Raw genomic sequence first — 14,640 nt, forward strand, 5'->3', positions numbered from 1 at the left:
GAAGACGGACGGGACCCCGGCTGGATCGGTAAGTATGATGGGGTGGGGGGGGGGGGACCACGGGGGGGGTGGGGGGATCGGAGCACGGGGGGGGGGGGGGATCTGAGCACGGCGGGGGGGGGGAATCGGAGCGCGGGAGGGGTGGAACGGAGCACGGGGGGGCTGGAATGGAGCACGGGGGGGCTGGAATGGAGCACGGGGGGGTGGAACGGAGCACCGGGGGGTGTGGATCGGAGTGCAGGGGGGGTGATTGGAGCACGGGGGGGTGATTGGAGCACGGGGGGAGCGGACAAGAGCACGGGGGGGAGCGGAGCACTGGACGGAGGGGAGCCGGAGCAGTGTACCGGCCAGATCGGGGGGCTGCGGGGGCGATCGGTGGGGTGGGGTGGGGGCACATTAGTATTTCCAGCCATGGCCGATGATATTTCAGCATCGGCCATGGCTGGATTGTAATATTTCACCCGTTATAATAGGTGAAATATTACAAATCGCTCTGATTGGCAGTTTCACTTTCAACAGCCAATCAGAGCGATCGTAGCCACGAGGGGGTGAAGCCACCCCCCCGGGCTAAACTACCACTCCCCCTGTCCCTGCAGATCGGGTGAAATGGGAGTTAACCCTTTCACCCGATCTGCAGGGACGCGATCTTTCCATGACGCCGCATAGGCGTCATGGGTCGGAATGGCACCGACTTTCATGACGCCTACGTGGCGTCATGGGTCGGGAAGGGGTTAAGTTATGCCTTTTCAGAGAAAAGGTCCAATTCATACAGCTGTAGTACATTTTATACAGAAGCAAAAAGGTAAAAATAAAATAAGGGTGGATAAACTACTTTTGCCTATTATTTCTGACCACACCCAAAGGCAAACACACTTGAATGTTATGTCCAATGTAAAACCTTTTCCAAGATATCCACCATGTGCTAAAGAAAGAATTTATGTTGCGTAAAAGTACACTTTAATTATACATTCATACAGCGTTTGTCAAATACAGAAACGATTCTTGGAAAATCAGAACACAACTCTGTACATGACTGCTTTAAAAATGTACATAATCTCTAATTTCTTCCATATACAGTTAGGTCCATATATATTTGGACAGAGACAACATTTTTCTAATTTTTGTTATAGACATTACCACAATGAATTTTAAACAAAACAATTCAGATGCAGTTGAAGTTCAGACTTTTAGCTTTCATTTGAGGGTATCCACATTAAAATTGGATGAAGGGTTTAGGAGTTTCAGCTCCTTAACATGTGCCACCCTGTTTTTAAAGGGACCAAAAGTAATTGGACAATTGACTCCAAGGCTATTTCATGGACAGGTGTGGGCAATCCCTTCGTTATGTCATTCTCAATTAAGCAGATAAAAGGCCTGGAGTTGATTTGAGGTGTGGTACTTGCATTTGGAAGGTTTTGCTGTGAAGTAAACATGCGGTCAAATGAGCTCTCCATGCAGGTGAAACAAGCTATCCTTAAGTTGCATTATGTAAGTTAGGACACCGCGCTAACCAGACGAAGAAAATGCAATTAGATAGGTGTACCTAAGAAGTGAGAAAACCTACAAATGGACACAAAATGCTAGTAATTGATAACCAACAAAGGCAGCAGCCAATGAAAAAGTGGCTACAACCACCAATAGCAATAACAATAATAATAATGCGCCAATACCAGACAGCCGTTACTCGCAGTCACCAGCAACACTATATCTTGTTGCCACAGTAGGTACATGTATAAGGGTAATAAATGTATAACATATGTTTAAAGTAACCGTACACTTACTGTTTGTAGCATGACTGAGGTGAAGGTGCTGGCGTTATGCTGGTGTGTATTGGAGCAGGGACAGCGGCCACCAGTGTATCTGGAACTGAGAGGTACAGACGGCAGTGTGGAGCGGCAGAAACACTCACTGTTTGGGCAGCGTCCTCCCTTGCTAGTGCTCTGCCTCCACGCGCCTGAAACGCCGTTTGCCGGCACACGTGGGCTGCGAGGACACCGCTAGAGAGAGTGGTGGAATAAGGGGGCGTGTGGTCTGGGTGACGTCACCAGGTTTGGAGAAGAAAAAAAGCAGAGGACGGGTGCCGATTAGGACCAAAGTGCCTACGCGTTTTGAAGGTCTCCGGACCTTCTTCGTCAGTGCTATAGCTATATTTTCCTCTCCAAACCTGTTGTCTCTGTCCAAATATATATGGACCTAACTGTATCAACATCATAGTGAAGGTGCAAAATATCTATTTATTCACCGACTGAAAATGGGACAATGAAAAGACAATATATGGGCCGTCCGCCACGTCACATCAGTCAACCTTATTGGCTTCTCGCCATTTCTAAGGAAAACGTCATTAAGAGCGTCACAAAGCAGGGAACCAAATCCAATCTACCACATCATCTGTTACACTGACAGGACACCGGACTTTCCAGAAATGCAACATGTCCCTCGACACGCACATTGCACATAGTCCTCTTCTACAAAAACTGTCTATTAATTCACTGAATGTTCCATGTAAACTCCAGATGAGGGATATTAACGAGATACCCTTATGGACAGAAGGAGACGCTTCGTTTACGGGCGGTGCAGTCCATTACCCTTACTGGTATTAAGAAATAACACCAGCAAGGAGCTTTAACCTCATCCCCCTGCAGAGGGGCCTCTTCTTCCAGGTCTCCAGGCACATGTACCTCCACCATCACCTGTTAATGGGTTGTAACCTAAAGAGAGAAAAAAAAAAAAAAAAAAGTATATCAAGCAAGGCTCTTATTTTAAAGTCCTCACAGTGTCATTTTATGTATTTTTTTTAAAAAAGGTCTCTGTTCTGTAATTTTAAGAGAACAGTTTGTGTGCCCTCTACAGGACAGAAAGAGTATTACACTATTACCCTTGTACTTTTCATTTCTGAATAAGGCCCTGGATCCAACGGAGAGGTAACGTTTCTCCTTGCGGAAAATGACGTGTCAAGCATGTGGAGATGAAGAGACTTAAGCCACAATGCTCCTCTGGGAAATATGCAAATTGTCTCATTAGAGAGGAAGAGGACTCCTCCAGATAAGCCAGATCTCACATTTCGCACTGACGAGGGGCAGCACCCCAAAACACAGTCTGCAAAGTGAGATTCTGATTTTTATTCTAATCATGTGGCAAGGCTCGTAATAGGGTCAACATTGACTTTTAGGACTACTACTGGAGTTCTAGTCCTCTACCTCTGAAGAGACAATTTGCATAAAGCCCTGTTAGGCTACGTTCACATTAGTGTTCCGCTAATGTGCGTCGCTGTTGCGTCGGCGACGCAGCGGCGACGCGCCCCTATGTTTAACATGGGGGACGCGTGCGTTTTTTTTGTTGCGTTTTCCGACATGTGCGTCGTTTCCGACGCTAGCGTCGGACGCAAGAAAATGCAACAAGTTGCATTTTTCGTGCGTCCGATTTTCGTCAAAAAACAACGCACGCGTCGCAAAACGCAGCGTTTTTGCGTGCGTTTGCGCGCGTTTTTTTGTGCGTCGTGCGTTGCGTCGCCGACGCAGCGGCGCGCAACGCTAATGTGAACGTAGCCTTATTCTGCAATATCTCTGTGTGCCGGCTCATTAAGTTCAGCCTTCTTCATATACAGTGGCACGTAAAAGTATGGGCACCCCTGGTCAAAATTACTGTCATTGTAAACAGTTCAGCAAGTTGAGAATGAACTGATCTCTAAAAGGCCTAAAGTTAAAGATGACACATTTCCCTGGTATTTTAACCCCTTTACCCCCAAGGGTGGTTTGCACGTCAATGACCAGGCCAATTTTTACAATTCTGACCACTGTCCCTTTATGAGGTTATAACTCTGGAACGCTTCAACGGATCCTGGTGATTCTGACAATGTTTTCTCGTGACATATTGTACATCATGATAGTGGTAACATTTCTTTGATATTACCTGCATTTATTTGTGAAAAAAACAGAAATTTGGCGAAAATTTTGCAATTTTCCATCTTTGAATTTTTATGCAATTAAATCACAGAGATATGTCACACAAAATACTTAATAAGTAACATTTTCCACATGTCTACTTTACATCAGCACAATTCTGGAACCAAAATTTTTTTTTGTTAGGGAGTTATAAGGGTTAAAAGTTGACCAGCAATTTCTCAGTTTTACAACACCATTTTCTTTTTTTTTTTTAGGGACCAAATCTCATTTGAAGTCATTTTGAGGGGTCTATATGATAGAAAATAACCAAGTGTGACACCATTCTAAAAACTGCACCCCTCAAGGTGCTCAAAACCATATTCAAGAAGTTTATTAACCCTTCTGGTGCTTCACAGGAATTTTTGGAATGTTTAAATAAGAATGAACATTTAACTTTTTTTTTTTCACAAAAATTATCTTTTCGCCCCCAATTTTTTATTTTCCCAAGGGTAAGAGAAGAAATTGGACCCCAAAAGTTGTTGTACAATTTGTCCTGAGTACGCTGATACCCCATATGTGGGGGTAAACCACTGTTTGGGCGCATGGGCGCATGGGAGAGCTCGGAAGGGAAGGAGCGTCGTTTGACTTTTCAATGCAAAATTGACAGGAATTGAGATGGAACGCCATGTTGCGTTTGGAGAGCCACTGATGTGCCTAAACATTGAAACCCCCCACAAGTGACACCATTTTGGAAAGTAGACCCCCTAAGGAACTTATCTAGAGGTGTGGTGAGCGCTTTGACCCACCAAGGGCTTCACAGAAGTTTATAATGCAGAGCTGCAAAAATAAAACAAAATTTTTTTTCCCACAAAAATTATTTTTTAGCCCCCAGTTTTGTATCTTCCTGAGGGTAAGAGGAGAAATTCGACCCCAAAAATTGTTGTCCAATTTGTCCTGAGTACGCTGATACCCCATATGTGGGGGGAACCACCGTTTGGGCGCATGGGAGGGCTCGGAAGGGAAGGAGCGCCATTTGGAATGCAGACTTAGGCTGGCATCACACTGGCGTATCGCATCCGATGCGAGATCATCGGATGCAATATGCTAATGACACTCGGTTTCTGCTCGCAGCAGAGCAGGAGCCGAGTGTCATGCGTCTGTGCTCCGATTCTCTTGCACAGGGAGGATCGGAGCACAGCTGCGGAGGAGGCAGAGAAATTAATTTCTCCATCTCCTCCATTGCTGGGGTCCGCTTATAGCGCACATCACTCGGATGTTATCCGAGTGGTGTGCGCTGTCTCACTCGCATCCATAGGCTTATATGGGTGCGAGTGAGCTGAGAGTTTTCCTCGGTCCGAGACAATCGCAGCATGCTGCGATTGTCTCGGACCGAGGAAAACGGCTGACAAAAAGTCGGCTGCTGGGAGCTGCCCCATAACTTATCATTGGTCCGAGTGCAATGCGATTTTTTATCGCATTGCACTCGGCCGTTTAAAGCGCCAGTGTGACGCCGGCCTTAGATGGAATGGTCTGCAGGCGTCACATTGTGTTTGCAGAGCCCCTAATGTACCTAAACAGTAGAAACCCCCCACAAGTGACCCCATATTGGAAACTAAACCCCCCCCAAGGAACTTATCTAGATGTGATGTGAGAACTTTGAGCCCCCAAGTGTTTCACTACAGTTTATAACACAGAGCCGTGAAATTAAAAAATCTTTTTTTTCCCCACAAAAATTATTTTTTAGCCCCCAGTTTTGTATTTTCCCAAGGGTAACAGGAGAAATTGGACCCCAAAAGTTGTTGTCCTATTTGTCCTGAGTACGCTGATACCCCATATGTTGGGGTAAACCCCTGTTTGGGCACACGGGAGAGCTCGGAAGGGAAGGAGCACTGTTTTACTTTTTAACGCAGAATTGGCTGGAATTGAGATCCATGTCGCGTTTGGAGAGCCCCTGATGTGCCTAAACAGTGGAAACCCCACAACTATAACTGAAACCCTAACCCAAACACACCCCTAACCCTAATCCCAATAGTAACCCTAACCACACCTCTAACCCTGACACACCCCTAACCCTAATCCCAACCCTATTCCCAACCGTAAATGTAATTAAACCCTAACCCTAACTTTAGCCCCAACCCTAACCGTAGCCTTAACCCAACCCTAGCCCTAACGGGAAAATGGAAATAAATACATATTTTAAATTTTTCCCTAACTAAGGGGGTGATGAAGGGGGGTTTGATTTACTTTAATAGCGGATTATTTAGCGGATTTTTATGATTGGCAGCCGTCACACACTGAAAGACGCTTTTTATTGCAAAAAATATTTTTTGCGTTACCACATTTTGAGAGCTATAATTTTTCCATATTTTGGTCCAGAGTCATGTGAGGTCTTGTTTTTTGCGGGACGAGTTGACATTTTTATTGGTAACGTTTTCGGGCACGTGACATTTTTTGATCGCTTTTATTTCGATTTTTGTGAGGCAGAATGACCAAAAACCAGCTATTCATGAATTTCTTTTGGGGGAGGTGTTTATACCGTTCCGCGTTTGGTAAAATGGATAAAGCAGTTTTATTCTTCAGGTCAGTACGATTACAGCGATACCTCATTTATATCATTTTTTTATGTTTTGGCGCTTTTATACAGTACAATAAAAACTATTTTATAGAAAAAATAATTATTTTGGCATCGCTTTATTCTCAGGACTATAACTTTTTAATTTTTTTTTGCTGATGATGCTGTATGGCGGCTCGTTTTTTGCGGGACAAGATGACGCTTTCAGCAGTACCATGGTTATTTATATCTGTCTTTTTGATCGCGTGTTATTCCACTTTTTGTTCGGCGGTATGATAATAAAGCGTTTTTTGCCTCTTTTTTCTTACGGTGTTTACTGAAGGGGTTAACTAGTGGGCCAGTTTTATAGGTCGGGCCGTTATGGCCGCGGCGATACTAAATATGTGTACTTTTGTTGTTTGTTTTTTTTATTTAGATTTATGGGTATAAAATATATATATATATATTTTTTTCTTTTTTTTTTTTTCTCGTTATTTAGGATTTTTTTTTTTTTTTTTTTTTACACATTTGGAAATTTTTTTTTTTTTTTAACTTTTTTACTTTGTCCTGGGGGACATCACAGATCGTTGATCTGACAGATTACACAGCACTCTGTCAGATCAGCGATCTGACTTACAGGGCTGCAGGCTTACCAAGCGCCCGCTCTGAGCAGGCACTTGGTACGCCACCTCCCTCCCTGCAGGACCCGGATGCTGCGGCCATCTTGGATCTGGGCCTGCTGCAGGGAGGGAGGTAAGGAGACCCTCGCAGCAACGCGATCACATCGCGTTGCTGCGGGGGTCTCAGGGAAGCCCGCAGGGAGCCCCCTCCCTGCGCAATGCTTCCCTGTACCGCCGGCACACCGCGATCATGTTTGATCGCGGTGTGCCGGGGGCGGTCCGTGACCGCTCCTGGCACATAGTGGCGGATGTCAGCTGCGATAGGCAGCTGACACCCGGCTGCGATTGGCCGCGCTCCCCCCGTGAGCGCGGCCGATCAAGTATGACGTACTATCCCGTCGGTGGTCATACGGGCCCACCCCACCTCGACGGGATAATACGTCTAATGTCAGAAAGGGGTTAAGCAAAAAAAAAAAAAAAAAAAAAGCACCTTGTATGGTTAGTACTTAGTAGCACCCCCTTTTGAAAGTATCATAGCTTGTAAATACTTTTTGTAGACAGCCAAAAGTCTCAGTTCTTGGTTTGAGGGATTTCATCCATTCTTCCAGTTCTGTGAGATTCTTGGGTCGTCTTGCATGCACTGCTATTTGGAGTTCTATCCACAGATTTTCAAAGATGTCCAGATCAGGGGACTGTCAGGGCCATTGTAAAACCTTCACCTTTTGTGGATTTGATGAGTGTTTACAAATCAGGATCATTATCCATTTGTAGGAGCCATCCTCTTTTCAACTTCAGCTTTTTTTTACAGATGCTGTTATGTTTGCATCAAGAATTTGTTGAAATTTCATTGAATCCATTCTTCCCTCTACCTCTGAAATGTTCCCTGTGCCATTGGCTGCAACACGACCTCAAAGCATGATTGATTCACCCCTATGCTTAATGGTTGGCGAGATGTTCTTTTCCTGCAATTCTGCGCCCTTTATTCTCCACACGTACTTTGATCATTCAGGCCAAAGAGTTCTATTTTAACCTCATTGATCCCCAGGACTTGTTTTCAACATGCATCAGGCTTGTTTAGATATTAGTTTTGCATACTTCTGAAGCAGAATTTTATGGTGGGGATGCAGGAGATGTTTTCTTCTGATGACTCTTCCGTGAAGGCCATATTTGTGCGAGTGCCTCTGAATAGTAGAACAATGTACCACAACTCCAGGAGTCTGCTACATCTTTCAGAAGGTCTTTTTGCAGTCAATCGGGGGTTCTGATTTTCCTTTCTAGCAAACCTATGGGCAGCATTCACTGGAATTTTGCTTGGTCTACCAGACCTTATCTTGACCTCCACTGTTCTTGTTAACTGCCTTTCTTAATTACATTTTGAACTAAGGAAAGAGCAACTTCAAAACACTTTGCTGCCTTCTTCTGTTTTGTGGATCTTCACCATTTTCTGAGTGCTAGGCAGTTGCATAGAAGAACCCATGGCGGTTGTTTTTTTTTGGCGCAAGGTTAGAAGAGACTGGGTTTTTATAAAGCTGTGAAATTTTCATCACTTGGCTTTTCCTAACTATGATAGTGAACGTGCCATAACCCTAACAGGCTAATTAAGGTCTGACACATTGATCAAAGTTATCCAAGCACACAAATCTCCAAGGGTGCCCAAACTTTTGCATTGGCCCATTTTCCTTTTTGTAATTTTTAAAATGTAAAAAAAGAAGACCTCTGTGCTGGTCATGCTGAAGCTCTCCTTTGTGTAGCACAAGTGATCAGACGATCGCAGCTTCAAGTCTCTTAAAGGGATTAAAGCCACTTAAAAGTAAAAACAAAACAAAAAACACCACGTTCAAATCATCCCCCCCTTGGCCCCATTCAAAATAAATAATTAAAAAAATAATAATACACATTTGGTATCGCTGAGTTCACAAATGTCTGATCTTTCAAAACATAAAAGGTAAATTAATCTGTAAATGGCGTAATGAGGAACAAATATAAAATAAATTGATTTGCCAGAATAGAATTACGTTTTCTTTTTCATGGCTGCCGCAAGGTTGCAATAAAATGGAATAACAGGCAATCAAAACATCGTCACCTGCCCCAAAACAGTATCAATAAAGTCAGCTCAGGGTGCAAAAAATAAGCCCTTACCCAGCCCCAAATCCCCAAAAATATCAAGAGAATTTTTTTTTCTCTTACAAATTCCCCCCCCCCCCTCCTCCCATCACAAATAAAAAAAGAAGCGGTTTGGTATCTGCGTACTCGTACTGACCTGGGGAATCATATTGTCAGGTCACTTTTAGGATTTAGTGAACATGGTAAATAAAATAAAAAAAGTTGTTGAATTGCACTTTGTATTCTTTCCCATAAGTTATATGGTAAAATCAATGGCGTTATTCAAAAGTATAACTCGTCCTGCAAAAATCAAGTCCTCAAACGGCCATATTGAAGGAAAAAAAAAAAAGTTATGGTTCTGGGATGAAGGAGAGCAAAAAACAAGCACAAAAACGGAAAAAAAAAAAAATCGCAAGGTGTCAAAGGGGTTAAGAGTAGCAGAGCTGCCATACTCCGGAGCCATAGTTGACTTGTTTCTCCCTGTCGAATCAGAAAGGCTACTGGTTTATATTAAACCCTTGAGCCATTTTCTACCGCACCTCCCTGGGGTCTCCAGCGTTTAGTACATACTAACCTCCGTCTCGGAGAGGTCTCCGATCTGGCTTTGGCTTTGGAGTAGTCGATGAAGCTGATGAGCTGGGAGATGGCTCGTGAGGCTGTAATGGGAAGGAAGGTCAGATACTAATAGTGCAAGAAAATAATAAATCTCCAAAGAAGAAAAAAAATATATAATTTTTTATGCTAAGTGACCAGTATATATGTGGGTGTATTTATTAACCCCTTCATGACCCAGCCTATTTTGACCTTAATGACCTGGCCGTTTTTTGCAATTCTGACCAGTGTCCCTTTATGAGGTAATAACTCAGGAACGCTTCAACGAATCCTAGCGGTTCTGAGATTGTTTTTTCATGACATATTGGGCTTCATGTTAGTGGTAAATTTAGGTCGATAATTTTAGCGTTTATTTGTGAAAAATATGGAAATTTGGCTAAAATTTTGAAACTTTCGCCATTTTCAAATTTTGAATTTTTATTCTGTTAAACGAGAGAGTTATGTGACACAAAATAGTTAATAAATAACATTTCCCACGTCTACTTTACATCAGCACAATTTTGGAAACAAAATTTTTTTTTGCTATGAAGTTATAAGGGTTAAAAGTTGACCAGCGATTTCTCATTTTTACAGCAAAATTGACAAAACCATTTTTTTTTTAGGGACCACCTCACATTTGAAGTCAGTTTGAGGGGTCTATATGGCTGAAAATACCCAAAAGTGACACCATTCTAAAAACTGCACCCCTCAAGGTGCTCAAAACCACATTCAAGAAGTTTATTAACCCTTCAGATGCTTCACAGCAGCAGAAGCAACATGGAAGGAAAAAATGAACATTTAACTTTTTAGTCACAAAAATGATGTTTTAGCAACATTTTTTTTTTATTTTCCCAAGGGTAAAAAGAGAAGCTGGACTCCAAAAGTTATTGTACAATTTGTCCTGAGTACACCGATACCCCATATGTGGGGGGGGGGGAACCACTGTTTGGGCACACGACAGGGCTCAGAAGGGAAGGAGCGCCATTTGACTTTTTCATTGAAAAATTGGCTCCAATCTTTAGCGGACACCAAGTCGCGTTTGGAGAGCCCCTGTGTGTCTAAACATTGGAACTCCCCCACATGTGACCCCATTTTGGAAACTAGACCCCCCCAAGGAACTTCTCTAGATGCATAGTGAGCACTTTGAACACCCAGGTGCTTCACAAATTGATCCGTAAAAATGAAAAAGTACTTTTTTTTCACAAAAAATTTCTTTTAGCCTCAATTTGTTCATTTCCACATGGGCAACAGGATAAAATGGATCCTAAAATTTATTGGGCAATTTCTCCTGAGTACAGTGATACCTCACATGTGGGGGTAAACCACTGTTTGGGCACATGGTAAGGCTCGGAAGGGAAGGAGCGCCATTTGACTTTTTGAATTAAAAATTAGCTCCAATCGTTAGCGGACACCATGTTGCGTTTGGAGAGCCCCTGTGTGCCTAAACATTTGAGCTCCCCCACATGTGACCCCATTTTGTTAACTAGACCTCCCATGGAATTAACCTAGATGTGCGGTGACCACTTTAAACCCCCAAGTGCTTCACAGATGTTTATAATGCAGAGCCATGAAAATAAAAAATAATTTTTCTTTCCTCAAAAATTATTTTTTAGCCTGCAATTTTTTATTTTCACAAGAGTAACAGGAGAAATTGGACCCGAAAAGTTGTTGTCCAGTTTGTCCTGAGTACGCTGATACCCCATATGTGGGGGGGAACCACTGTTTGGACACACGTCGAGGCTCAGAAGGGAAGTAGTGACGTTTTGGAATGCAGACTTTGATGGAATGGTCTGCAGGCGTCATGTTACATTTGCAGAGCCCCTGATGTGCCTAAACAGTAGAAACCCCCCACAAGTGACCCCATTTTGGAAACTAGATCCCCCAAGGAACTTATCTAGATATGTGGTGAGCACTTTGAACCCCCAAGTGCTTCACAGAAGTTTACAACGCAGAGCCGTGAAAATAAAAAAATAATTTTTCTTACCTCAAAAACAGGGATTTTTGTGTTACTCACCGTAAAATCCTTTTCTCCGAGTCGTTCATTGGGGGACACAGGACTGTGGGTGTATGCTATTGCCGCCAGGAGGCTGACACTAAGTAGATAAAAAAAAAGTTAGCTCCTCCTCCATAGTATACACCTTGCCACTGGCCCTGACAACTCCAGTTTGGTGCACAAGCAGTAGGAGATAGAGAAAACAAAACAGCATTAGAGCAAAGACAACATGTCTAGAATAATACTACAGTCTGAACAACCCCATAGACAAATAAAATGAATAGGGAGGGAGCTGTGTCCCCCAATGAACGACTCGGAGAAAAGGAGTAACACAAAAATCCCTGTTTCTCCATCGTCTCATTGGGGGACACAGGACTGTGGGATGTCCCAAAGCAGTCCCAGGGTGGGAAGAAGACTCACTGGAAGAAAACCCCTAGGCACTTACCGCCTATAGGTGTGATACCGCAGCCTGAAGAATTTTCCTTCCCAAACTTGCATCAGCAGAGGCCTGAGTGTGGATATTATAATGTTTAGAGAACGTGTGCAGGCTGGACCAAGTGGCCGCTTTGCAAACCTGCTCTGCTGAAGCTTGGTGCCGAAGCGCCCAGGAAGCCCCTACCGCCCGAGTAGAGTGTGCCCTGATCCCAGCCGGGATGGCTGCACCCTTGATACGGTAGGCCTCCTGAATAGTGGTTCTTATCCATCTGGCTAAGGTCGATCTAGAGGCTGCGAGTCCCTTTTTATGACCCGCAGGAAGAACGAACAGAACATCCGTCTTTCGAAAAGAAGCGGTCCGAGAAACGTATCTTCTCAGAGCTCTCAGCAAATCTAGAGTATGGAGAGCTTTTTCCACCCGGTGTGTAGGCGCAGGACAAAAAGAAGGCAAGACAATGTCCTCATTAATGTGGAATGAGGAGACTACTTTTGGCAGAAAAGAAGGAGCTGGTCTCAGCACCACCTTATCCTGATGAAATTGTAGAAACGGCGCCTGACAGGACAAGGCCGCTAATTCCGATACCCGCCTAATGGAAGTTATAGCTACCGGAAACAAAACCTTCCAAGAAAGGTACATTAAAGCAACGTCTTGGAGGGGCTCAAATGGAGGTTCCTGAAGAACACTCAAGACCAAATTAAGGTCCCAAGCTTCTATCGGAGCTTTGTAAGGAGGGACTATATGAGAGACTCCCTGCAAAAAAGTTTTTACTTGCAGATTGGTAGCGATCCTGCGCTGGAAAAGAACCGATAAGGCTGATAGTTGCCTCCTAAGGGTACTTGGAGCGAGACCTGAGTCTAGACCAGATTGGAGAAAAGCTAGGACATTAGGAATGGAAAACCGAAGAGGAGGAAGACCCTTCTTCCTGCACCATGAGAGAAAGACTTTCCAGGTGTGGTGGTAAATGCGTGCTGAAGCTGTCTTTCGAGCATTAACCATAGTTGAGGCTACTTTCTGAGAAAAAACGGCCTGGGTCAGAATCCAAGATTCAACGGCCAAGCCGTCAAACGCAGGGCCTCTAAGTTCTGGTGGAATATCGGCCCCTGCGACAGAAGATCTGGCTGCATTGGTAGCTGCCAAGGAACCCCGACGATCAGCTGAACTAGGTCTGCGTACCATGACCTCCGAGGCCAATCTGGGGCGACTAGAATTGCTGGAACTCCCTCTAACTTGACCTTCCTGACAACCTTTGGAAGCAGCGCCAGAGGGGGAAACAGATATGGAAGACGAAATTGGTTCCAAGATAGGACTAGTGCGTCTACGGCAATTGCTCCTGGATCTCAAAACCGTGCAACGAAACTGGGTACTTTGGCATTCGACCCGGTGGCCATTAGATCCACGTCCGGGATTCCCCAGCGTAGACATATCTGCCGAAAAACATCGGGGTGAAGAGACCATTCCCCGGGCGCAAGACCCTGTCAGCTCAGAAAGTCCGCTACCCAGTTCTCCTTGCCCGGGATGTAAACTGCCGAGATCACAGAGTGATTGTTCTCGGCCCAGCGGAGGACTTGCCCTACCTCGCGCATGGCTGATCTGCTGTGAGTGCCCCCCCTGATGATTTACGTAGGCCACGGCCGTGGCATTGTCCGATTGGATCCGCACCGGGCGACCCGCCAGAAGATGGTGAAAGTGCTGCAAGGCCAGCCAAATTGCCCTTATCTCCAACAGATTGATTGGAAGGGTTGATTCCCTTGGGGACCAACGACCCTGAGCCATGTGCTGGAGAAACACTGCTCCCCAACCGAGAAGACTGGCGTCCGTAGTGACTACCAGCCAATGAACTGGAGGAAAGGCTTTCCCCTGAAGTAGGGAGGAACTCCTCATCCACCATATCAGGGATTGCCTGACCCCAGGAGACAGACGACACCTGAGGTAGAGAGACAAAGGACTCCTGTCCCAGGCTGACAGAAGTGCCTGTTGGAGTGGACGAAGATGGAATTGGGTGAATGGAACCGCTTCTATAGCTGCTCCCATCCTGCCCAAGACCTTCATGCAGAACCGGATTGAATGGAAACTCGGCTGCCGAAGAATTTTTACCTCCTACAGGAGACAAAGCACCTTGTCCTGGGGTAAAATAGTTAGCCCCCAAGAGGTGTCGAAGATCATCCCTAAGAAAGAGATCTTCCGAGATGGTACTAGAGATGACTTCTTTAAATTGACCAGCCACCCTAGACGAGCTAGGGTGTCCAAAGAGATGTTGACGTTGTCCCTGCATGCCTGAAAAGTTGATCCTTTGACTAAGATCGTCTAAGTAAGGCAGAATGACTATGCCTCGAGAGTGCAGGATTGACACCACTGTTGCCATCACCTTCGTGAACACCCTGGGAGCAGTGGCGAGCCCGAAAGGTAATGCAGTGAATTGGAAGTGTCGCTCGCCTATGGAAAACCGTAGAAATTTTTGATGTGGA

At 44.7% G+C, this 14,640-nt stretch overlaps 1 protein-coding gene across 1 annotated transcript in view; it reads right to left on the minus strand.

Moving 5' to 3' along the window:
- Nucleotides 1-934: 934 nt before the first annotated feature.
- Nucleotides 935-14,640, minus strand: part of SELENOS (selenoprotein S) — a 41,130-nt gene continuing 27,424 nt past the window's right edge. Inside the window, exons 5-6 of the mRNA XM_069766327.1 lie at nt 9,730-9,811; nt 935-2,708 (exon numbers count right to left, since the gene is read on the minus strand). Coding sequence (XP_069622428.1) covers nt 2,629-2,708; nt 9,730-9,811 — 162 coding nt within the window. The 3' untranslated portion in view covers nt 935-2,628. The remainder of the gene's footprint in view (nt 2,709-9,729; nt 9,812-14,640) is intronic.

The sequence above is a fragment of the Ranitomeya imitator genome, chromosome 4 (assembly GCF_032444005.1).
Source record: "Ranitomeya imitator isolate aRanImi1 chromosome 4, aRanImi1.pri, whole genome shotgun sequence".
Taxonomy (NCBI): Eukaryota; Metazoa; Chordata; class Amphibia; order Anura; family Dendrobatidae; genus Ranitomeya; species Ranitomeya imitator.